The sequence below is a fragment of the Panthera leo genome, chromosome C1 (genome assembly GCF_018350215.1).
Source record: "Panthera leo isolate Ple1 chromosome C1, P.leo_Ple1_pat1.1, whole genome shotgun sequence".
NCBI lineage: Eukaryota > Metazoa > Chordata > Mammalia > Carnivora > Felidae > Panthera > Panthera leo.
In genome coordinates this window covers 31796686-31823543 of record NC_056686.1, presented here as the reverse complement: position 1 = coordinate 31823543, position 26858 = coordinate 31796686, and the positions used below count along the sequence as shown (strand labels likewise).

Below are 26858 nucleotides of genomic sequence, written 5' to 3'. Positions count from 1 at the left end.
ATGATCATCTAGGGAAAAGCGCTGAGAGGACTGAGGAAGAGGAGAGTCATTGATTGCTGAGTTAAATTTTGAAGGATGGGTTGTTAAGTTGACAAGTGGTGTGTATAATGGGAAAAGGGACTTGCAGATGAGTTGAGGGACTGCAGGTCATTTAGAATAACTTAAGGGAAGAAGGTAAGGGGAAGGAGAAGATGGTTAGATGAAGCTAGAGAAATAGTCAGGGGCCAAATCTTAAAGAATTTAGGATTTGAAAGGCTATGTATGCAACACCAAGGACTTTGGTGCTTTTCATTCTCCAGGCTACATGGCTCCATTGAAGGATTTGAAGCGGAGAAGCAACATGATGAAATTCTTATAAAAAACTTTTTTTTAAGGTTTATTCATTTCTCAGAGACAGAGAGACAGAGTGTGAGTGGGGGAGGGGCAGAGAGAGAGAGAGGGAGACACAGAATCTGAAACAGGCTTCAGGCTCTGAGCTGTCAGCACAGATCCTGATGTGGGGCTTGAACTCATGGACTGCGAGATCATGACCTGAGCCGAAGTCGGACGCTTAACCGACTGAGCCACCTAGGTGCCCCGATGGAATTCTTATTTTAAAGGGATTACGCCAGTTGCCACGCACATGACAGAGTGGAGGTAGAGAGAGACCAGTTAGAAAGCTATTGACTAGTTTTGTGCAAGCAAGCAACAACATAGTATACTGCAAAGAGCGTGACCTAGATTGTTTGGAATCCCTGTTGAGTCACCTGCTAACTCTCTAACTCTGAAATTTCCTCATCCGTGAAGTGGGAGTAATAATAATCTCTCACTGTGTATTATGGAAAGTCATATGAAATAACATGTACACATAGAATTGGCCCAAAGAGCTGAGTATAAATGTTAGCTGTTACATACCAACTTCTGGTTTTGTTGAGTTTTAGGTAACTTATAACCAAGTTTAGAATTTTCAAGAAGCACTTTCATTTTGTTTCTATCATGGTCCTAATAAAGAAATCAAGAGGTTTACAAACCTTTTTTACTTACATTAGGATCCATCTTTCAGCATTTCTCAGCACTTAAAAAATAACATAACTAAAGCTTTTTCCTTTGGACATCCTGCCAGACTCCGAGTTGGAGAATCAGGTTTAATGTCTTTTTTGAGTCATTGGTGCAGTAGGAAAAGACTGGAACCCTAGTTCAAAAAAGGAGCTTTTTTGCTAAAACATAGGATCAGAGTTTACTCTGCCTCTGTTTCTTCAAGTGTTTAATAAGAATAATGTGAACAGGTGTCCTAGTCACCTTGCATATCTTTTGTGAAGATCACATTGTTTCCTTAAGTAAACATTCACTAAACTACCATTCAAAGTATTATTATAAAAAATGTAGAAATGAGTCAGATATGGATCCTAATTTCAAGGGAATTACAGCATTAAAAGAACTGTAAAAGATGTACACAAATAATGTAATACAAATAAGATAGTGTGTCGGTCAGTTAGCATTGAAAGTTATAAAGAACTTTGGGGGTGCCTGGGTGGCTCATTTGATTAAGTGTTTGACTCTTGATTTTGGCTCAAGTCATGATCTCAGGGTTGTGAGATCAAGCCCCACATTGGGCTTCTCACTGGGTGTGGAGCCTGCTTAAGATTCTCTCTGTCTCCCTTTCCCTCTACCCCTTCCCTGTGCTCCTGTGCACACACTCTCTCTCTCTTAAAAAAAAAAAAAAAATTATAAAGGACTTTGAAACTGGAAGTCCATTATATTTTGTATAATGTCTTGTAAAAACATTGTCTTAAAAAGTATATTTCACATGTTCTCATTATTTTTTTTTTTTTTTTTTTTTTTTTTTTTTTTTTCAACGTTTTTTATTTATTTTTGGGACAGAGAGAGACAGAGCATGAACGGGGGAGGGGCAGAGAGAGAGGGAGACACAGAATCGGAAACAGGCTCCAGGCTCCGAGCCATCAGCCCAGAGCCCGATGCGGGGCTCGAACTCACGGACCGCGAGATCGTGACCTGGCTGAAGTCGGACGCTTAACCGACTGCGCCACCCAGGCGCCCCGTGTTCTCATTATTTTTAAAGTGCTTCACTTTCTTGGATATCTGTGGAAAATAAATAATAAAGATGGATTAAGATTTTAGGCAGATTTTTTTTTTTAACCAACTGAGCCACCCAGGCACCCCTTGGTAGATTTTTTTTTAATGTTTACTTTTGAGAGAGAGAGAGACAGAGCGTGAGTGGGGGAGGGACAGAGAAAGAAGACACAGAATCTGAAGCAGGTTCCAGGCTCTGAGTTGTCAGCACAGAGCCTGATGTGGGGCTCGAACCCACCAACCATGCGATCATGACCTGAGCTGAAGTCAGACGTTCGACTGAGCCACCCAGGCGCCCCAAGATTTTAGGTAGATTTTTAAGTGTATATGAATATTTTGATCCCAGGCTTAATATTCACTGATATCCAAGTTGACTTTGTTAAAGTACTCTTTGAGCCTCGTGTGTGTGTGTGTGTGTGTGTGTGTGTGTACGTGTGTGTGTACGTGCGTGTGCGCACGCACGTGGCATAGTGTAGGGTATGTAATGAAGATAATGCCACATACCCCTCAGGTTTGTTGTGATGAATGGTCATTATATGTAGAAGTACTAAAAAACAATGTTCATTCTTTCTATGACACCACCTACCTTTTCACTATTGCCTCATGTTAAGCTTTGAGACAGCAGCTTCTTTGAGATATTTTCAAGTTTATTTTTACTTACGAAAAATGTTAAGCATATACAACAAAGTTGAAAAGGCTTTGCGGTAAAAACCCTTATGTCCGCCACCTAAATTTTACCATTACTTGTAAATGTGACTTTCCTATTTATCTGTCCCTCTACCCATCCAGCTATATTGAAATTTTTCGGATAATTCTTTAGCAGTTTTCTGAATCAGGTTTTTTTTTTTTAATTTTTTTTTTAAGTTTATTTATTTTTGAGACAGAGAGAGACAGAGCATGAACGGGGGAGGGTCAGAGAGAGTGGGAGACACAGAATCAGAAGCAGGCTCCAGGCTCTGAGCCATCAGCCCAGAGCCCGACGCGGGGCTCGAACTCACGGACCGCGAGATCGTGACCTGAGCTGAAGTCGGACGCTTAACCGACTGAGCCACCCAGGCGCCCCTGAATCAGGTTTTTTAAAACGAATTTGGAAACCAGGAGTGCAAATATATTTCAAATATTTGTAATTAAATTACAGTTTTCTTATTTACAGTTCTTTGTACCCATGAAAAATTTTTTACTGAGTTATTCATTATTTGAATCTGTTTTTGCTCCTTCTGTTCGCACTATTTGTGCTCCTACATTATTGTTCCCAACCTTAAATCATCCCAACGCATTTTCCTGAGAATGCCTTCAGTTAGTCTTTTTTCAGTGTCACATTTAGAGTGGGCATTTATAGTCATCCTTATTGTCTCTTTCTCTTTTGAAAGTATCTTTAAAATTAAATCAGAAACGATAGTGTACATTCTGTGCTTGTTAGCGAACACTGCAGCCAGAAGCTTTGTTTGCCCGGAGCAGGGGTGCCTGCGGCGATCCTCAGAGCCCAGGTGTGTCAGCACTTCCATCAACACCCATGTTTTGTTTCTGAGTGCCGGTTTTTCCCCAGGACAGTGGCCTACTTAGTATGCCCTGCCGGTAAATTTAGTATGCCCTCCCCGTTACCTTTGTTTGGCTACAGCGTCTCAGCGTTGATTGATTTTCTCCATTACATAGCCACGTTGAGATTATAGGTTACAGAAATTCTGCAACGATTCTGCAGCCCTTCCCTATTTTCCAGGGCTGTGCCAAGTGTCAGGTGGATTTCCTTAATGAGCTGTGCGGACTGTATTCAGAAAAGTCTTTGAGAAGCTAAGTTATAGTCATAATTATGTGTCTCAACCCCCTTCACCCTCTCATTACCTGTTGGTAATGATCCTGTCAGATTTGAGACTGACTTCTATATACTAAAGGACCCAGCTTGTTTTGTTTCATTTTGAGAGATTGGCCTTAAACTGTTTCCCTCATAAATCACCTATAAGTTCTACTTACAAGCCATCCAAATGTTTTTGTTTTTTTTGTTTTTTTTTTTTTAATTTTTTTTTTCAACGTTTATTTATTTTTGGGACAGAGAGAGACAGAGCATGAACGGGGGAGGGACAGAGAGAGAGGGAGACACAGAATCGGAAACAGGCTCCAGGCTCTGAGCCATCAGCCCAGAGTCTGACGCGGGGCTCGAACTCACGGACCGTGAGATCGTGACCTGGCTGAAGTCGGACGCTTAACCGACTGCGCCACCCAGGCGCCCCCCAAATGTTTTTTTAAATTCAGAAAGCAGTCACTGTGTTCCGGTTATGTAATTTTAAAATTTTATGTTTTTGTTTTTTCTTAATGATTAGCACTCATTCATTTCATTCAAAGATACTTAACTGAGTGCCTCCTCTATACCAGGCGCTATTCCAAGTGCTGGGATATAGTGCTGAATGGATAACACAGATAAAGCCCCAGTGGAGCAGACAAATAAATAGACAAAGAAATACTAAATGGTGCTCACTGCTGTGGAGAACTAAGAGTGGTATGATAGAGGGAGTCTGGGTGACTATTTGTTTTTTAAATGTTTATTTATTTTTGAGAGCCAGAGAGAGAGACAGAGTGTGAACAGGGAGAGGCAGAGAGAGAGGGAGAATTGAAGCAGGCTCCAAGCTTTCAACGCAGACCCTGACTCAGGGCTAGAACCCATGAACAGCAAGATCCTGACCTGAGCCGAAGTTGGATGATTAACCGACTGAGCCACCCAGATGCCCGTACTATCTCTCTCTCTCTGTCTCTCTCTGTCTCTCTCTGTCTGTCTCTCTGTCTCTCTCTGTCTGTGTCTATCAGAGAGAGAGAGAGAGAGAGAGAGAGAGAGAGAGAGAGAGAGAGAGAGAGAGAATGTGTGTGTGTACAGAGGATCTGAAGTGGGCTCCATGCTAACAGTAGAGATCCCGATGCGGGGCTTGAACTCATGAACCGCGAGATCATGGCCTGAGCCAAAGTCGGACACTTAACTGACTGAGCCACCCAGACGTCCCTGGGTGACTACTTTAGATAAAGTGGTCAGGGAAGAGATGACATTTAAGTGGAGACCTGAGTGGTAAGAAGCCAGCCATGTGAATACGGGGTAGAGCCTTCCAGGTAGTGCAAAGGCCCTCAGATAGTGAGGAGTTTGGCCTGAATCTGGAGCAGAGGAGGATGGTGTGGCTGGAGCAGTGGTAAGGATGAGCACTGTAATGGAGGAGGGCTAGAAGGGGAGGGGTCAGGTCATGTAGGATGATGATGTGGGTCAGGGTAAAGGACTTGGATTTAAGTGCTAGGAGGAGCATTTGGGAGGTTTTAAGCAGAGGAGTGACATGATCTAACCTACATTAGCAAATAACCAGGACAGGGCCATATGATGGAGAAAATCAGCCAGTGCTGAGAGCCTCTAACCCGAGACAGAAGATTGCACTTATGCCTGGGGCGTATAAATAGTCTAGTTTTCCTGGAAAACCCCGAGCCTTAGAGACAAGAAATCGGCTCAGTTACCTTGCTTTGAATCCCAGCTCCACCATTTACTAACTGTGTAATTTTGGGCAAATTGTGAGACATCTCTCTGGATTTTCTCATCAATAAAATGAAGATAATAATACCTACCTTATTGGATTGTGAGAATTGAACAACTTATTGCAAGTAAAGTGCTTAGAACATATTAAGTACTTAATATTTAAGTTAATAATGTACGCCTTCTAAACATGGGTGGTCTAATACGATAGCCACATGGTTAGTGGGACTGAAGTACTGAATTGTAAATTTTATTTAACTTTAATTATGTGTAAATTTAAAAACTGATTCTCAATACAGTTATTGGGAAATTTTAAAGTATGTTTTGAATATCTTGGGTATGTGAATCTTCTATTTCAACTTTAAATTTTATGAAATTTAAATTCAAATCAAATAATTCTGATGAAAATTTAGCATCTGAATTGAGATAATCTATAATTGTAAATACACACTAGATTTTGAAGACTTAATAGAAGAATATAAAGCATTTTAATTGATTTTTATAATGATTACTGGCTGAAAAAAATTTATGATAATTACTGGCTGAAATGATAATATTTCAGTATACTGGGTTAAATAAAATACATTATTAAATTATTTCCATCTCTTTTTTCTTTCTGTTTTTACTTTTTAAAATGTGACTACTAGAAGCTTAAAATGACATAAATATCTTGAATTATATTTCTTTTGGATGGCCCTGCTCAAGACCCTGGGTCAGGGGCAGGGCAGTGGAAGAAGCCCGTAGACTGAGGGAGGTGTTTTTCCCAATTGCACAAATACCCTTGGAGATTCCAAACACCTTCAGTGAAGCCTCTCTTCCCATCAAATAAGAGCTGCCTTCTACTCTCTTGCCCAAAATCAGTGCCTTTACTGAGCCTGCTGTCACTGATAAGAGGGTTTTGTACTCTTCAGGTATGTCAGGGTGGGAAAAAAAAGTTACAAGTCACCGCTCTGTGTTAGAGTATTGCCCGGGTTTTACACCCATCAGTGATCTTGGTGAAATAAATCTCTGGGGCTCTCTGAACTAGTACCACCATATAAGACTGTTCTCTGAAATAAAATCTGCCACTAGTCCTGGCCCAGTGAACCCCAGGGACTCAAAATAAAGAAAAATTAGATTTTAATTAAGGAATGAATTGCTGGGTCAAAAGCTGAGGAAGTTGAGAAAGGCATCTTGTGTCCTAAAAGCTAAATTTCTAAGATTAAAAAAAAAAAACACTCAAAAAGCTAAGCTATCACTAACTTTTATCTCTGAAGTGAAACTGGACATGCATATTTTTCTTCTCATGCCTCTTGGTTCCTGCTGGCTCTGTGGTTCTGTGGAAAGGTTTTCTGACTTGTTAGAGTGAAGAAAGTTCCTAGTAAAAACAGAATGACTGTTAGCAAATGGCACCACTCTTCTGCCTTTGCTGTGTGGAATGTTTGTATATGTATTCTTTATCATCCCCAAATGTTTTTTTAATGTTTACTTATTTATTTTGAGAGAGTGAGACAGTATGTGCACATGTGAGCACAAGCAGGGGAGGAGCAGAGAGAGGGAGAGAGAGAGAGTCCCAAGCAGGCTCCTTGCTGTCTCCTTGCTGTCAGCACAGAGCACAACACAGGGCTCCATCCCACGAACCATGAGATCTTGACTTGAGCTGAAATCAAGAGTCTAACGCTTAACAGACTGAGCCACCCAGGTGCCCCATCCCCAAATATTTTTTTTTTTAGTTTATCATACACCTTAGCTTAATACTACATCTCAAAGATTATTGCATGCCCTTTCAGTCAAGTTTGCTTTCTAGGGGAAGAGAGCCCTTTCCTGAGATTGCTGTACTGTTTGACTTGTATAAGACACATTCCATTGGAAGCCCCTTTGTAGTCTCTGGCCTTACTGATGCAGGGAAGAAAGAGGTAGTCTCAAAGATTCCCAGCCAGAAATGGGAGTTGGGACAGTTGCCTGAGGAGCTCACAGGAAGACAACTGATATCACTTGATAAATTTCCCATATTTCAGTAACATTAGGATTTTCTTTTTTTTTTTTTTAATTTTTTTTTTCAACATTTTTTATTTATTTTTGGGACAGAGAGAGACAGAGCATGAACGGGGGAGGGGCAGAGAGAGAGGGAGACACAGAATCGGAAACAGGCTCCAGGCTCCGAGCCATCAGCCCAGAGCCTGACGTGGGGCTCGAACTCAACGGACCGCGAGATCGTGGCCTGGCTGAAGTCGGACGCTTAACCGACTGCGCCACCCAGGCGCCCCTCATTAGGATTTTCTATGAAGCCATAAAATCAGATGCTTGTTGAGGTGGTTGATGGGGAAACAAGCATGTAGCTTGTTTATGGTAAATATGGGACCTGCCTGGGAATGCAGTGTAGAGTTGTAACCCCCTGGTTTTCTGGTGAAGAATTTGAAGCCCAGTGGAAGTGACTCCTTGGTGACATGGAATGAACCAGGCCAAGTTTGAGTCTAAGTTGCAGCTTTCTTCTTACAGAGAAGCCATAATTGCCCCAGGCTTGTAATTCTGTAAGATTCATACAAGACCCTGAACAATGCCAGGGAGTCATAACTCATTTCTTTTAGGCTAAGAACCTGAGACTTTGGGGGTGGTTATAGAATGGTTTATAGATACCACTGTGTCAGTGAGCCCAAATTATGTGACCTAAGCAGGTGAAGATTTAATTGACTCTCAGGGCTCTATGTCTGAGGAAGGTAGTTTTCTTTTTTTTTTTTTTTTTTAATTTTTTTTTCAACGTTTTTTATTTATTTTTGGGACAGAGAGAGACAGAGCATGAACAGGGGAGGGGCAGAGAGAGAGGGAGACACAGAATCGGAAACAGGCTCCAGGCTCTGAGCCATCAGCCCAGAGCCTGACGCGGGGCTTGAACTCACAGACCACGAGATCGTGACCTGGCTGAAGTCGGACGCTTAACCGACTGCGCCACCCAGGCGCCCTGAGGAAGGTAGTTTTCTATACAGGACTCTAAATTATTAGACTCTAATTTTATTAACTTAATTCTAAGTTGATCTTGAGATCTCTGGTATCTGGTAACAGACGGTTTTCAAAGATCAGCTTGGGTCGTGTGAACAGTTAAAAAGTGGTAAATGGGTTAATAGTCTCTTACCGGTCCCCAAAGCCATACGAATCTGACCTCAGATTTTAATTTTCCCACCATGTAAAGCTTTTATTAAGTGTTTCCTGTCTGCAGATGGTGATGTGCATTCAAATCTTCACTCCAGGAAACCTTGGGGAAATAAGTCATTCTTAGAAGCTTAATGTTCTGCATAGCTACAGGTTTGTTCAATTACACATTAAGTCTTTATTTTTAAAAATCATTTTAGTTGGAAATTATTCTAAAATGAATTGTACCCTTTCTTTTTAATTTAGTTTATTGAGCTGAATTTAACCTTTTCTTAATGACTCAGATCTGCGTGTGTGTGTGTGTGTGTGTGGAGAATACAGAGTTCCATGGGCTTTTTAGTATATTCATAACATTGTTTTTCCCACAAGGCCATTTTTAGTGCATAATTTTTACAAAGTGCAAGGTTTTAGGAATGCATATTGTATAAAAATGCCTAGAGTTAAGCCTGTGGATCACAACCATAAAAACTTTAAAAGTCACTGCACTTAGGTAGCTCCTTCCTTGTGCTACCAGTACTTCCTCACGCTTGCGTAGTACTTGACTGTTTGCCAAGCCTCAATACGTGTATACGGCCTATGATAAGTAAACCAGGGAAGGAAGTGACTTTCTGTTGGTTTTAAATACAACAAGCAAGCATAATGGAACCAAAAAGAGCATGGACTTTCATATTAGACAGTCTTTAATTTTAGCCTTTCCATTTAGTAGCTGTGTGACCTTGGATGTCTTACTTAATCTCGGTTAACTTCAGAGCCTCAGTTTTGTTTGTTTGTTTGGTTTTTGTTTTCGTGTTGTTTTTTTTGTTTTGTTTTGTTTTTGAGCTAAATGGGAAATACCAGAATTGTTGGGTTATTTAAATCAAGTAACGAAGGTAAAAGTGCCTGCTGGGGCAGCATGGATGAACTTCTCAAAACAAAGTGTTGAGTGGAAGGAAGCGGACATGAAAGGGGGCATCGGATATAGTAGTATTCGTACGAAGTTCAAAGCAGGCCAAACTAATCTACAATGACAGAAGTCAGGACAGTTTCCTCTTGGGTGCAGTGGTGACTTGGGAGAGGACACGAAGGACTGCCTCTTCGGGTGCCAGTAACAAGCTCTTTCTTGATTGGGAGACACACTGTAGAAAGCTCACTGAGCTTCATACTTAGGATTTATGTACTTTTCAGTATCCATATTATACTTCAATAAAAAGTCATTTTTGAAGTGCTTAGCACAGAGCCCAGCACATAGTTGATTCCCTTCTCCTATTATAGTTCCCTAAGTTAACAATGTGAATGTCTATTTAACAAAATGATCCTAGCCTCTTTTCCTTGTAACCTTTCAGTTTCTTTGTTCTGCCTTGGTTCTCTGTCTCCTGATTCCAGTCTTATCCCTAGACGTGATTAATAAATAAATACGATGGTAATCCCAATGGGTGCAGCTGAAGGAGTTTAGGTCAGTCAGATAAGATGAAATTGAACATCTGACTGTGGTGATTTAGGAGGAAATCAGGAATATGAATTTTTTTTAATGTTTATTTATTTATTTTGAGGGAAAGAGAGAGCAAGCAGGGGAGCGACAGAGAGAAAGGAAGAGAGGGAATCCCAAGCAGGCTCCCCCAAAGCGGGGCTCGATCTCATGAACTGTGAGATCATGACCTGAGCGGTAATTAAGAGTTGGATGCTTAACTGACTGAGCCACCCAAGGCACCTCAGGAATATGAATTTTGATATGATGTTATTCTCTGATCATTACTTGATGTTTTGCTTTTTAAGTGGAAATTAAACAGGCTTTTTTTCTGATTTGTATAATATAATTTTGCCTGACATCAGATCAACTTCATTATTGGGTTTTTTTCATAGCGGAACATTGTACAATTATTCTTTTACTTCTGGCACTTTTAATACAAGCCAATTATAGTATAGCAGGCTTTGAAATAGTCATTATCGCACCCTGTACACCTTGTATATTTTGCTTGGGTACTTATCACTGAAAGAGAACCATACTTACTGTTTGTACCTTACTGTTTTGTACTATAAGTATAGAAATAGGACTTATATATTTGGAAATTTATGCAAGATCCTGTTACAGAAAACTTAGAATTGTTGAAAATTCAATTTAAAAAACGCCAAGTTACTTTTTCTAATATAGCCAATGTGTGGGATATAAAATATCTCTGCCCTTAGGGAGGGTAGTAGATTCCTGTAGGAGAGTTTTGTGAGATGGACAGAAAATGAATTTGTCTCCATTTGCTTTTGGTCTTTTGGATGTCATTGGTTTTGGAGAAAAGGCTTCTGACAGAGATACTAGCAAGACCCTCTAATCCAGAGAGCTGTGGCGATGTTTGTACGGATGCCGATGGAGCTAGAGGCAGGAACCTGATGGACAAAAAGTGAGGGAGGTGGAGAAGGGTCCCCTCGTTATCAGATACTTACTTATATCCATTCATTAAAATAGATAATGCCATTCAACCCTCACAAACCCCTTGGCATAGACACTATAATTTCCACATTAGAGGTGCAGAAATTGTGGCTCAGAGACATGTAGCAACTTGTCCCAAGTTTGCGAAGCTGGTGACAAAGTTGTTATTCAAACCCAAAGCTCATCTGTACCACATGCTGTATATAGATAGTAAGGTTATCCAAAGAGAGGATGTGTTTATCAGAAGATAGCTTGGAAACCTGCAAAATGGGAGGTCATAAAGAAAGTTGATGGCTGGTTGCATCTAAGATTACCCAGGAAAAGGAATGCTATGACTTAATTTCTTAATTTCTTTTAAGTCTCTGTGAAGCTTTTTGTGTTCCTCTTGTGAGATGGTTGAATGGGACTGTCAAACCTTGATGCAGATCCACCTGTTACTTGTTTCTTTTTTCTTCTTTCTTCCTTTTTTCCCCGTCTTTATGGTAAAATATATGTATCGTAAAATTTACCGTTGTAACCATTTTAAGGCATTAAGTATATTTACAATGTTGTGTAGCCTTCACTACTATCTGTCTCCAGAACTTTTTGATCATCCCAGGCAGAAACTCTATACCCATTAAATTGTAACTCTCCATTCCCTCCTCTGCCCTGCCCCTCGTTCTTCTGTTCTATGTTGCATCTCTGTGAATTTGCCTAGTTAACAAGTATTAGTGGAATCATACAATATTTGTGCTTTTGCAGTTTGGCTTATTTCACTTAGAATAATGTTTTCAGGATGTGTCTATGTTGTAGCAAGTGTCAGATTTTATTCCTTTTTATGGCTGAGTAATACTCCATTGTGTGTTTATTTGTATATTGTGTATTTAAATGTATACATTTATTTATCCATTTATTTACTGATGGATACTTGGATTGTTCCTATCCTTTGGCTATCGTGAATGATATTTCTCTGAACGTTAGTGTGCATTTAGTCCCTGCTTTCGGTTCTTTTGGACAATACCCAGGAGTGGGGTTGCTGGATCATATGGTAATTTTATGTTTATCCTTTTGAGATTTTTCACAGCATCTACATCACTTTTCATTCCTAGGAGCAGTTCACAAGGGTTCTAATTTCCCCATATCTTGGCAACACTTGTTATTTTTCTTTTCTTTTCTTCCTTTATGATAACCACCTGAATGGGTGTGAAGTGGTATCTCATTGTGTTGTTGATTCACATTATTATTGATTAATGATGCTGAGTATCTTTTCGAGTGCTTATTGGCGGTCTGTAGAGCTAAATGGAGAAATGTCTATTCAAGTCCCTTGCCTGTTTTTTAATTGGGTTGTTTGAGGGCTTTTTGTTGTGGAATTATAGGAGTTCTTTATGTACTCTAGATGTTAATCCCTTATTGGATATATAATTTGCCAGTATTTTCTCCCATTCTGTAGGTTGTCTCTCACTCTCACGACAGTATCTTCTGATGCGCAAATGTTTTTCATTTTGATGAAATCTAATTTGTCTGTTTTTTTTTTCATTGCCTGTGGTTTATGTATTATATCCAAAAATCATTGTCAAACCCAGTGTCATGATGATTTTCCCTTCTGTTCTAAGAGTTTTTTAATCTTAGCTCTTGTGTTTAGGTCTTTGATGCATTTTGAGTTTATTTTTTTTATACACTATAAGGTATCCAGTTTTCCCAGCATCATTTGTTGAAAAGAATATCCTTTCCCCATTAAATGGTTTTGGCACTTTTCTCAAAAAATCATTTGACCATATATATCAGAGTTTGTTTCTCGGCCCTTTATTCTATTCCATTGATCTATATGTCTGTCCTTACGCCAATACCACACTGATTACTCTAGCTTTGTAGTAAGTTTTGAAATAAAGAAATGTGAATCTTCCAACTTTATTCTTCATTTTCAAAACCGTTTCAGCTATTTGGGGTCCTTTGAAATTCCATGTGATTTTGAGAGGGATTGCATTTAGTCTGTAAATCACTTTCGGTAGTATTGTCATCTTAACAATGTTAGTCTTTCAGTTCATGAAAGAATTCCATTTATTTATTTATTTTTTAATTTCTGTCAGCAATGTTTTATAGTTTCCAGCTTACAATATTTTACTCCTCGTGACCGTTATATTTCTCACAGTAAATTAGTAAGTTAGCATTCTAATTTACCTACTCATCATTGTTTAATGACCTATAGAACTGCCCTCAAGAATCTGTTCTGGTTTTAACAGAATCTGTGTTCTGAACCCACAAAACTTAGGGAAGGGTCTTGATAATTGAAAACCTATCCAAATTGCTGTCCTTGGGAAGCCCTGTCTGGTTGTCCAGCCTGTTGGTTTCCTCTGATAAAAATCTAATTTCACTGCATGTCTTCTACAGTAGTTTACATTTCTAATTTTTTCTATCTTTTGCTTCTAGATTTCTCCATCTCACTAAGGAGGAACGGTTTCCTATTTGATATAGCTGATGGTACCATGCAAAAATCAGATCTTCGGAAAGGTCAGAACCTGTATTTATACATAACGGAAATATTTCACTCTGTTAGGCTGTATATGAATGTATGTGTCACAAAAAGCAATTAGAGGGAATAAAAGAATCCTACCGTTTCTTGCCAACTTATCCTACGATTTTAATAAGCCTTGTGTGTCTTTTATACAACTCTTTATAGTTTGCAAAGTACTCTTCACAGAATTGTCTTAACACAGTCTTTACAGTAATCTTGTGAAGTAGGTACTGTCACTATTCCTGTTTTATGGAAACAGTGAGGCATTTGAACAAAGGGACTTATTCAAAATCTTGTTACTATGTGCTGGAAGAGTCAGTCCTAGATCTTTTGCCTTTAAATCTCATTCTTCTCACTACATTACAAGTTCATGATCAGTGTCAGAATTTAGAAGGCATGTAAGTATGGAAAGTGTATGAACATTGGAAATAATGTATGTAAAAGTCTGTGAAAAAAGTTAGAACTCTTTTATGGATATAAAATACCATTAATAAGTCAGATCTTGATATTGAATGTCTAACATAATCTTTGAGATGATACCATTGCCTTAGAATGGCAGATGAGGCTCTTTGTTTGCTGTTTGCCTGCTTTTCTGTTCTTATCCCACTTCATCCCCGTAGCCTACCCTACCCTTTTCCATCTGTAACAAGCTGCTGGCTCTTGTCCAAACACACTGTCCATTTCCATGCCTTAGTACCTTTGTACTATATTCCCTTTGCCTAAAATGCCTATTCATCTTTCTTCTGCCAATCCTAGCTCAACTTCATCTCTGTGAAGCTTTCCTCAATTCCCCAAGCAAAGTTAATCATTCCTTTCTGTTTTCCCAGAGCATTTTGTATATCAAATCTGTATTAGAGAGAAAGTCATGTTGTGTTATGATTATGTAATTGAATCGCTATCTATCCTACTAATCTGTGAGTTCTTTGTGAGCATAGGCTAGGACTTCTTTGTCTTTGTGTCCTTAACACCCCACATCACTCCTAGGCTTAGATACATTTTCTTTAAAGAATAGCTCTTCTTAAAGGATCTGTGCATTAGTCTAAGTGGGAGACTGACCACATACAAATACTTACAAGCTTATAAATAAGTATAGTACATGCTTGAAGTAGAACAGAGAGATGATCATAGGCAGAATTATTTAGGGAAGGATTCCTCTATATCAGAGATTGACAAACTGTGGCTCATAGGTCCAATCCTGTCTGCTGCCTATTTTTGTAAATAAAGGCTTTTTGGAACATAAGCCTTTCCATTGTTGCCTATGGCTGCTTTCATGCTGCCATTGTTGCCTATGGCTGCTTTCATGCTACAGTGGCAGAGTTGAGAAGCTGCAACAGAAACTATATGTCCCATAAAACTGAAATTATTTACTCTCTGGCCTTTTACAGAAGAAATTTTCCAAACCCTGCTCTAAGAGATGGGTTTTGAATAGAGGTTTGAAAAGAAAAGGAACACAAATTGGTGAAGCATGAGTGTGTATCATAATTTAATGAAGACAGGCTGTAGTTGGGGCACCTGGGTGGCTCAGTCATTTAAGCAACCGACTCTTGATTTCAGCTCAGGGCATGATCTCACAGTTTCTGAGGTTGAGCCCCCCCCCCCCCCCCCCCCACATCAGGGCTGTGTGCTGAGAGCATGGAGCCTGCTTGGAATTCTTTCTCTCCTTCTCTTTTTGCTTCTCCCCTGCTCGTGCATGCATGCGTGTATGCATGCTCTCTCCTAATCTCTCTCAAAATAAAGAAATAAATATTAAAAAAATAAAAAAAACCAACAGGCTATAGTAGTAGGTATGCTAAGTGAGAAATTCTTCTTTAATCCAGTTCATCAGGGAGAGCTATGTTGAAGAGATGAAATGTCAAGAATGCTTTGGATTGATTAAGAGGGAACCTAGAAGACCAGTAGAAAGAAATCGCCAAGTAAATGTTCTGCGTCTGTAGTAAGAGGGTTTCATAATTAGTGGCAGGGCGCGAGTTTGCTGATGACACCGAAGAAGGAGGCAACAATGCAAATTAACATTGATGAGTGTTTTCGATGACCAAGTACTGGTCTAAATGCCTTTATGTGTGTCCTGTTTAATTCTTCCAGCACCTGTATCAGCTTATTGCTGTAATTGTCTTTATTTTGCAGATGAGGAAACAAAAGTACAGGGGGTTAAGTTACTTGGCCAATGTTATACAGCTAGTAAGTGATAGAACCGAATCTGAATCCAGGCAAGATTGCTGCAGAATCTTCAAAACAGAAGAGAGACATCTAGGGATATTTGGTAAAAAATACCCTTGAGCTTGCAATAAGGTAATTAATCTGAATAATTAGGAAGTATGCTAACCCTTCATGGTAAAGAGAAAATAAACAAACCATAGAGGAGTGATGTCAGAAGGCAGAGTGTCCAATCAGAACAATATGCTGTGGATTAGGTCGAATGGGAGAGAACAGGAGCAGATAGATACATTATACAGTGAGACATGTTATATAGCTAGTCATTGAATTTCATCTTGATGAGACCATAAAGCAATTAACTTTCCCTGCATGCTTGAAAGCTGCCCCCAAGTGCCTAAAGGGCAGGCGTACTCAATGGAAGTAGAGATTAGCAGTGATTTTCAAGGAGGTAGGTGACATTTCAACAATTACCGCCCCCCCCCCCCCCACACACACCCAGTACATTTTTAGAGTCCATGGAGGTGTCACATCAAACACATGCCATTCTCTCTCTTTCTGTCTTGTTCCCCTAAGGGATTTGTTCCTGTCTAACTCCCTACCACTGCTGTGATAAACATTTACCCCCCGTGGACCACTTCTTTTTAATGTATGTATGTATTAAAGTTATATATATACACTGTGAAAAATTTGGCAACAGAAGTATACCGAATGAAAAGGGAAAGTTTTCCTCCCATTACTCTCTTGCTCTCTTGAGAGACCTCTTTTAAAAGTTCAGCTGTAGATAAAACTCCCATTACTAATGAAAGTATGCTGGGATTCCCTCGTGGTTATTGAGATAGAAAAAATACCGAGAATCCCTTTCCTAAGGCCAAGATCCACAGCCAAGAATGGAAGGAACTTCCTGGGAAGATATGGCATCTTCATCAATGGAGGCATAAGCAGAGTTTTGGTAGGGATGTTAAGAAGAAGATTCAGGCACTGGATAGGGTTGGTGGAATTGGAGGCAGGACAGGAGGAGGCATTGAACTAAATGGGTTCTACTATTCCTTCCAAACCTGTAATTCTATAGTATACCATCTGACTGATTACCAAGCACAAAGGAAAAGACTCCAATGTGACTGGCCTGGATGACGTGGATGGAATACAAAGTAGTATATGAGAAAATCCAATGTATAAAGTCCCAAATTTATAGAACAAGTTACTTTGCAGTCAAACACTGAGCTTATTTTAATAAAGATTTCTTTTAACTAGCCATCTTGGTGTGCTTAAAGTAGACTTCATTTTTTACAGAAAATTCCATTTACACTAAATTTTCAAGACTGTATTTACTATGTAAAGGAAAAGCGGCACACGGTGTTCATTATTTCAAAGAAAAGAGATATTTCAGGTTTTCTGCCTGGTTTTAAGCTGTGGTGGATGTGGAGGAACTAATTGGGCTGTTACCTTGCTGCTGCTACTGCCCGTAGACTTACAATGGCATAAAACTTAAAAGCGACCTTACAGATCATGAGTCAAGTTCAGACTCTTTATTTTTCAAATGAGGAAAGCAGAAACCAGAGATGATGTGTTACTGACTCAGTCTCATGATAGCCTAGCTGAACTTGACTCTCAAAGATTGGAGATAAGTTATGTAAACTGCCTGCCGTGGTGCCAGTATGTGGTAGATGAAGAAGCAGAAAGGAAGGAAGATGATGGTGATATTTCTTGGGACCCCATATCACACTTCTGTAAGGCTTCAGAGAGAAAGTTGGTATTGTGGAGATGCAGCCATAGCTATAGATACAGATACAAATATACAGACACATATACCATCTATGCTACGAACTTAAAGTTGTACAGTGTTGAGATGATGAAAGCAGGAGGTCCATAACCCCTTAAATTGTAGGACCTTAGATTTGGAAAGGCCTTTTAAGGTTACCTAGTCTAATCTCCTTCCTTCTTTTCATGATGTAATATCTCCACTAAGAGGTTATCTTACCTTTGCTTCCATTCCCTCAATGATGGCAGATTCATACCTTACCTTCCCCAGAATTCACCCGATGGTTGGATACCTCTGACTACCAGAAAGGTCTTCCTGGTAATGAGCTGAAGCCTATCTCCCTGTAGCTTCCACCCACCAGTCCTAGTTCTGTCCCTTGGGGTAATGTTGAACAGGTAGAGCAAATTTCATCTCTCCTCTACATGAGGACATGGCAGGTATTTGCAAACAGCTCTCCTGTTTCCTTTGAGTCTTCTCTTCTCCTGGTTAAACCTCGACAGTTTCTTAAACTTTTAGTATCCTTGTTGCTTTCCTTTGAATAAAGTTGTGTGCCTGTGTCGCATTCAGAGTATAGGATCTAGATGTGAACATAAAACTGTACCTCCAAAGTGTTCTGACTGGCAGAGTAGATCATCCAGGATTGTTACCACCTTCTTTCCGGAGATGATGGGAATGACCATGGTGGTGGTGGTGCGTTACTTATTTCATGACCTCAGATCCATTTATGTCTGCCAGGAAGTATGATGTAGCACCACTGGTACCACTAAACTTCTTCCCTGATCAAGAAACATGAGCCAGAAGCTTTGTAGAAAGAATTAACCTCTCTTATGCTCTGGATCACACCTCTGGAAAGGGTACACATTGTACACAGTTGTAGTCTACTGGGAGTGCCTGCAAGACAGAGGGAGTTACGGCTTCTCTGCATTTTCATTAGCCATTCATTGCCAACTGCTTTGCTTGTTAAAGGAAATACTGATGTTCTCTGGGGTTCTTCTCTCTGTGTGCACGTGCAGAAACATATAATTGCTACAGAGGGAGTGGGGGCAGGGATGATTGCCAAGGAGAGATCTGTTACATCTTCTTTGTTCACATCTGCTGCATGCACAAGACAGGATTTATTGCTGTCTTTGAAAAAGGGATTGCCTAGTTTGCTTCCCCTTCCCCCTCTTCTGGCAGATCATCCCAGAGGGATATTACCATCTCTTCACACTTATCTCGGAACAGAGTAAAAGTAAATGAAGGAGAGCTGGAGGCAGAGAATCAGCTCATCAGCTAAAAGGCCCTAGGAATAGTTGCTAATAAGAGAGAGTGGCTAATCACTGGTACCTCCCAGCCTAGTCCCTTGTCTGTCTCCTGCCTCCTGTGGGTTGTCCTCCATGACCACAGTGGGGCAGGTGTCCCGCTCCCAGCTTTTCCTTTTTGATCTCTGTGCATATCAGCATAGGATTGCAGTTTATTAAAATCACAACTGCCATCTAACATTGAAAGAGTTCTGTCTTGTCTTAATGGGTTTTCAGAAGTACATCTGATGCTTCTTTTGTCTATTTTCCAGTTTCTATTTCTGAGAGAAGCATCCCTCCTTTCCTGCTCTCCTCTTCCCTTCCTCCCCACTCTCTCTGTCTCTCTCTCTGTCTCTCTCTCTCTCTCATTGATATGTACATGTACTTGCATTACTTCTTTTGTGTTTTCCAAGCTCTATGAATATTTAAAACATGGTACCTATGGACATCCTCCATTTAATCTAGTTTTGCCTCATTGAATCCCAGACTATGTTTAATATTAATTCAGTGTTCAGATCAAGCTAATAAGCATCAGTGCTTCAATTTTTACTGTAGTAAAGTGGGTAGAATATCTAAGTCGGGTTATTTTATGTTAGAAGCATTGTAAGGTTTCTTATGAATATTTTTGTCTTTTTTTTTTTTTTTTTTTTTGCAGAGGGTCAGTGTAATTAAGAGCATAGTTTGAGTTCAGATCCTGGCTTTTCTACTGATTATAACCTTTTAGAAAGTTACTCAACCTCTCTCGGTATTATTTCCTCATTAGTGAAAAAGGGGTGTCATACTGGGGAGGAGGAAGATTTAAGAAGATGGTTTTATTGAAATGATTAGCACAACATCTGGAATATAGTAAACACTTAAAAATAGCTATATAATGTTAATAATTATTATTGCTGTTGTTAGTATATAAGTGATAATTTATAACTAAATTTTTTTTCTTAATATATGAAGAATTTCTTCTGCTTTTCCTTGCTTCAGGGGATGGCCTATTATGATTACTTTGTGAAAGGAAGTTTCCACAGCCTTGTAGATTTTTCTACCACATATTATTTTTCTCTCAAGAATTTCTAGAAACACCAGAATCTTTACAGCCTCTGGATATTGCATTATCCAGTATAGTCACTGCTGGCCACATGTGTCTATTTAAATTTAATAAAAACTACAAACAAAAATGCAACTCTTCAGGCACGCTGGCCACATTTCAAGTGTGAAGAGCCACATGTGGCTAACGGCTACCCGTTAGATGGCACAGAACATACCTGGCATCACAGAAAGTCCTATAGGACAGCACCGCTTCATGTCACTGGTCGATGCTCTTGTGCAATTTCTCGGAACTCAAAGGGGATATGTTTTCTAGGATATTGTACAAACTACTCTCTTAATGTTTCAGGACTCCAGACATGCATTTCTGAGGATTCAGTTTATTCTTCTTATCCCAGCCTCTTAGTGTCATTAGTCTTTTGGAATAAATATAAGCACTTTCACTTCCCCCAAGAAGATTGCATTACAGTAATGTTTAAAGGTTGCATTCGATAGTAAGAGGAGCCAAAGGGAGAAGAGGCAAAGTAGAAGCGATTCTAGCGAATATTCACTAGAGTCGTTACTCAAAAATGGAGTATTTGAACCCTTAGGGGGCTAACTAGTAATGGGAGGCTCTAATGTCCTGTGTCCTTTGTAATAAGCACATTGTATTAATCAGGATCTCAGTTTTCCCTCTGAGAAAGGTAGCAAACAGCACATTTTTCCTTAATAATCCTTGTTATCTGATTACGTGCTTTTGAAACCATTTTTTCATTAGTTCTTCACAACAACCTTGTAAAGCAAGTAGCATTGGGATTGTCATCCCTATTTTACTGATAAGAAAACTGAGGCTCAGTACAGTTAAGTTATTGCCTAAAGTCTTTAAGGGAAAATAGTCTCTAAGGGAAAATAGAGTTGACATTCAAAATAGGATAGGGACCCATTCAAAATAGGATAGGGTGGCTCAGTCAGTTGAGCATCTGACTCTTGATATTGGCTCAGGTCTTGATCTCAGGGTTGTGAGTTCAGGACCCGCATTGGGCTCCATGCTGGGCATGGAGCCTACTTTAAAACAACAACAACAACAACAACAAGACAAACAAAAAAACCAGGATAAAATTTTGACTTCCAATTTGATATTTTCGGTTTCATTTTGTTTTGCTTTGTTTTACTACCAATCAGACTATAGTAAAAGAGAGAGTGAAGATTCTTTAGAGCAACTTGGAAACTGAGTAGGGTTGCATGAGGTAGGTACCCTAAAAGAATCGTTACAGCTTCATTTGTCCTATGACCATGTATATTAGTCTGCTCAGATTTTATAACAAAATACCCCTGGCTGGGTGAGTTAAACAGTAGAAATTTATTTTCTTGCAGTCTGAGTCTGGAAGTCCAAGATCAGGATGCTAGCAGGGTTTGTTTCTGGTCAGGCCTCTCCTCAGCTTACAGACAGGTGCTTTTTTGGCCGTGTCCTCACCTAGACTTTTTCTGTGTATGTGTTTGTGGAGACAGAGAGGGTGAGGTTGAGGGAGAGGGAGAGAGCTGTATCTGGTGTCTTGTCCTTGTCTTATAAGGACACCAATCCTTTCAAATTAGGGCCCTACCCTATGGTCTCATTTAACCTTAGTTACCTCCTTGAGAGTCCTGTCTCCAAATACAGCCATATTAGGGATTAGGACTTTAACATATGAATTTGGAGGGAACACATTCAGTCCATAGTACCATGTTAATGGAGTTTTAGTATCTTTTAGTTTTTGGCTTAACCTGGTTAGTTGGAAATTATATTTATATGTAGTATTTGCTTGGGACCAAATATAGCAAATATCTGTATTCTTTACTTCTGTGAATATTGAGGCTTAGTTAAATTAAACCTGTGGTACTTGCTATAAGGTACTATCCAATGCTGAGTTATTTTAATAAGCAAAAAAAAGGTATATCTAAATGTCCTACTTTTTAAGTAATGTAGTTAATTTGGTAATACTTACGTCTCATGGTTTAAGGGGTAATAAGTGTCCTCCTTCCTCCCACCCCCATTCTACAGATGGAGAAATTAACATACAGAGAAACTGACTTGTCAGAGGTCAGAGTAAGGTATTGGTGGATCCAGGGATAAATCCCAAACTTCTTAACTCCTTGACCAGTTTTAAGTCCATTGACTATGCAGCCTAGTGGTAAGTATCTTTTTACCCTATTCTGGAGGCATGAGGGATTAAGATCTTTAGCAAAGACTGACTTTAAGGAACTCCTCATTACTAACTATGTCATTCATTATCCATTTCTTTTAGCCATAATGTCTTTTTTGCCATTTTTTCATCAATTTTTTAGGTTGTGGAAGGAATTGGAAGTTTTGCTTTTTAAATACTTGAAGATATTTCTGTAACAGTTCAGCCACACTATAGATTATTATTAAGAAAAGAAAGAAAAACTTATTATTTAATGAATTTTTTCTCTATGTTAGGCACCATGCTAGACACTTTGTTTAGCATTTAAATATTATTTAAATGTTGGGGCACCTGGGTGGCTCAGTTGGTTGAGTGTCTGACTCCTGATTTAGGCTCAGGTCATGATCCCTTGAGCCCCGTGTCAGGCTCCACTCTGAGCATGGAGCCTGCTTAAGATTCTCTTTCTCTCTTTCTCTCACCCTCTTCCCCTCTTTCTCGCTCATGCACTCTCTCTCTCAGATAAAAAAATAAGTATTATTTAAATGTCTTATTGAAACTTAGAGCCATTTCTAGAGGGTATGTGTTCTTGCCATTTTTAATAGTGATTTTTAAGTCTATTTATTTATTTTTGAGAGGGAGAGAGAGAAAACGAGTTCGAGAGAGAGGAAGAGAGAGGATCCCAAGCAGGCTCCACGCTGTCAGTGCAGAGCCCAATGTGGGGCTCAAAGTCACAAACTGTGAGATCAGGACCTGAGCCAAAACCAACAGTTAGATGCTCAATCAACTGAGCCATCCAGGTGCCACAGTAGTGATATTTTTAATAGTATTAGTTGACTTGAATAGAAAAACATCTCATAAATTTCAGAGTTTAGATTCTAAATGAAGTTTTAGCTTTGTAGAAACTGAGAATCTTATCAGGAATCTTTAAAGGTAAAATCTCTATGTTAAGCATAGTTTTCTAGTGTATTATGTCTTATCCTTTTTTCATCCTTTGTTTGGGATTTCCTGAGGTGGGATGATTTGTCTGAGATGAAGTTAAGCTTGCTCTTCCACTTGACACTAAAATCATGTCAAGTTTAGTTTCTCTAAAGCCTTTTCTTCCGTCTCTACATGTGAAATTGTTTGGATTCTCTTAATTACTAGGGAGGTTGAACAACTAAGCCATGTGAGAAGCAAGAGTGTAATGAGCCTCCAGAGCCAAGGTCCCATAGACAATTAGTATATTCTCTCCTCTGCCCCTCACCTCTACTTCTCTGCCCACTGGGTTCTTCTTTCTTATTCTGCTTTCTCCATTATAGTAAAATAGATAGGCATTGACGTTGACCACTTCTTACTTTTCTTGTCATACCCCCTAACATACCTTCTGCTCCAGCCACATTGAACTACAAGTTGCCCAACATGGCACTGCCCAATAGAAATACAATGCAAGTCACACACAGAATTGTAAATTTTCTAGTAACCACACTGAAAAAGGTAAGGAAGAAATAGGGGGATTTAATTTTAATAATACATTTTATTTAACTGAATATATCTCCGACACTATTTTGACATGTAACCAATATAAAAATACATACGGAGCTATTCTGCATTCCTTTTTTCATACTCAGTCTTCAGAATCTGGTATATGTTTTACAGTTATAGCACATCTCAATTCAGACACTAAGTTTTGTCAGAAGTGATTGATTTGTATTTAGATTTCAACAATTTTCAACTGAAAAAGTAGATTCTCATATCCAGCTTTGTTCCAAATATACCTTAAAAGTTTTCCCCATAACTGTACTGAATGTCAGTTATGAATTTATATTAATAAAAAAGTTAAAACAAAATTAAATGTTCACTTTCTTAGTCACACTTGCCAGAATTCAGGTGGCTACCATACTAGAGCAGGTCTAACATAGTGGTTTATGGCATCATTTCTCTCTTTATATTATTCCCCCCCTGTGATATACTTTTCTTATTACTCCATCCCCAAGACTCAATTCCTTTTCCATTAAAGTCTTAATTTCTCCCCAGACAAAACTGTCTCCTCCCTTCTCTGAGCCCCCATTTACTTTTAATGCAGCATCTATAATACTTTATCACATTTACTTCTGTATCTTTCTCCCTCTTTTAGACTAAAGGGAGAGTACCTTGTTATTTTTTGAATCCCCCATTACCTAGCACAAAGCTGGAACCTGTGTGTAGTCAAAGAATTTTTGTTTAAAGACTAGATTAATATCATTTCAATCTGGAAATAAAAAAGGCTTTAGAGGGTTATTTTGAAAATAGCAAGTTGGAAATGGAATTTAAATGTCAAATTGAGCAAGATTTAATAGGGAGCAATCCACTGTGTTTTAAGCCTGTGACATTGTACTCACTCATTTGTTTCATGGACTTAGACACATGAGATATAAAGAAGAATGAGACATAATTTATACTGGTAAATAGTTCATAGTCAGGATATATACGTGCGCGCACGCGCACACACACACACACACACACACACACACACGTTATGTGTGCACACAAGTTATGGACACGTTTCTGTCTCAGCCCCCATAATAGTGTTTGTTGCTTATTGAAATAGAACTCCAGGGTTGAATAAGATCTTAGAAGTTTATGTAATTAATCCCTTTTCCAACCCATAAATTCCTTCTCAGCTTGGAAAAGTTTCAGCATCTTTGGTGATAGGTGGTCATCCAGGCTTTCTGCTTATTCAGGAAATGAATAACCCATCCTCTGCAGGATAGTTCTCATTGCCAAGAAGATGTCTCATTCTGACATCTGCTCCCCTGCAATGAATGCTGTTTCAAATGCCTCCTGTCAAAAGATCACATTTTGTGAAACCTTTGGAATAGAATGTAAACTTCATGAGAAGCAGTTTTTCTCTGTTTTGTCCAATGACGTATCTTCAGTGCCCAGAGTAGTACCTGACAAATTATAAATAGTATAATAATTAGTATAATAAATTATTATAATATAATATTATATATTATATATTATATATTATATAATTATATATTATATATAATATAATAAATAATAATTATTATTATTAGTATAATAAATAGTAGTACCTGACAGATTATAAATGTTTACTGAATAAATACATCTATATAAATAGGATTCAGGACATTAATTCAGCTTGGTTTTTCATTTGTGAACTATTATTACTGCATATTTTTCATTGCTGTTGCCTAACCAGCCCTTCTACTCCATGGCACTGTTAAACTTTCTGAGTCCCAGATTCTTACTCTTCACCTATAGATACATATTGGTAATACCCAAGATGATATATAATAAAACTGCCTGGCCCTGGGCTTGGTATATGGTAATGATAGGTGTTAGTTGAATCTGAAATGAAATCAGTATGGCAACTTCTGAGCCTTCTGACATCCCAAAATGCAAGTTCATGTTTTTAATTAATTGAATTTTAAAAATTGTGATAAAAGATACATAACTTAAAATTTACCACTTTAACCATTTTTAAGTATACAGTTTAGTGACATTGAATACATTCACATTGCTGTGCAACCATTTCCACCATCCATCTCTGGAACTTTTCTCATCTTGCAACATTGAAACGGAAAGTGTACTCGGTAAATGGTAGCAAGTACATTTTTAATATTAGCCTAGGTATTCAAAGAATACATCTGTAGTGGAAGAAAACTCCAAAATCAATATATAAATGACTTTTATCTACACTATTAGAAGATCTGTTTTTAATTATTTCTTATTTAACATGAATAATTGATAGATAATCTAACTATAGTGGATTCTGTATATGTGTCAAAATTGTTTTGATGAAAGCTTGCATTTAAATATTCGTGGGGCCGCCTGGGTGGCTCAGTCGGTTGAGCAAACTTTTTCTTTTTTCTTTTCTTTTCTTTTCTCTTCTCTTCTTTTCTTTTCTCTTCTCTTCTCTTCTCTTTTCTTTTCTTTTTTTTCTTTTTTTTCTTTTTCTTAGTGTTTGCTGTGTGTTAAGCCCCAGGAATAATGACTGGGTTAGCAGTATTTACCTCTAACACCTGGAACAGGCATAGAAGTAGGAGGTGGAAATAGTGCTGTGCTTAGGGATGCTGCCAGAAAGATATTAGAAAGTAACATTAATCCTGGACCATGGTGAATAAATAGGAATCTCCTAAATAGAGAAGGGAGGGAAAGTCCAGACACATATGGCATGTTTATTATGGAGACAGTTTAGGTTTTGACCTTTGAAGACTTAAAAGATAGTGAGATGTTTTGTCTAATCTTAGAATTAAGATACATAAATATAAGTATTTTAGAAACTGAATGCTAACGTGTGGATTGGAAAGGAGTGAGGTCACACACAGGAATGAAGTAGCTGTTTCTGTTGGTCAAGGTGAGAGAGAATGAAATCTTAAACACAGAATAGGAGCAGAGGAGACAGTCATTTTGAAGGTAGAATGGACAGATTTTGATAACTGGTTAGATTTGGAGGATAAGAGAGAGACAGTTAAAGAGGACTCCAGGTTTCTGATTTATTACTAACTGGGAGAAGGACTATGGGAGAAGAAATATACAGCCTGAGGAGAGAGAATAAAATAAAACCGTCTATTTAAATATAGTAGTTACATATCATAATATATTTTGAAACATGGCCATTAATCTGAGAATACTTTGAAAAATTACAGGTAACCAGTTTCTGTTTTTACATGTGGAATTCTATCAGGCTACATTCTGTTCATTTAAGAATTGATACAGGGATGTGGGGCGCCTGGGTGGCTCAGTCGGTTGAGCATTTATCTGTGTTCGGCTCAAGTCATGATCTCGTGGTTCAAGAGTTCGAGCCCCGCGTTGGGCTCTGTGCTGACAGCTGGGAGCCTGGAACCTGCTTCGGATTCTGTGTCTCCCTCTCTCTCCGCCCTTCCCCCACTCATGCTCTGTCTTTGTCTCTCTCAAAAGTAA

At 38.8% G+C, this 26858-nt stretch overlaps 1 protein-coding gene across 5 annotated transcripts in view; it reads left to right on the top strand.

Moving 5' to 3' along the window:
• Positions 1–26858, top strand: part of SCMH1 (Scm polycomb group protein homolog 1) — a 186580-nt gene that overhangs the window by 26945 nt on the left and 132777 nt on the right. For 2 of the 5 annotated variants that reach the window (XM_042949868.1, XM_042949866.1), the window contains exons 1-2: positions 8764–8845; positions 13497–13577. In XM_042949868.1, the coding sequence (XP_042805802.1) occupies positions 8827–8845; positions 13497–13577 (100 nt within the window). In that variant the 5' untranslated portion in view covers positions 8764–8826. Of the gene's footprint in view, positions 1–8763; positions 8846–13491; positions 13578–15705; positions 15871–21829; positions 21960–26858 lie in introns of those variants that run through there. The other 3 variants (XM_042949863.1, XM_042949862.1, XM_042949860.1) reach the window with 3 other exon arrangements.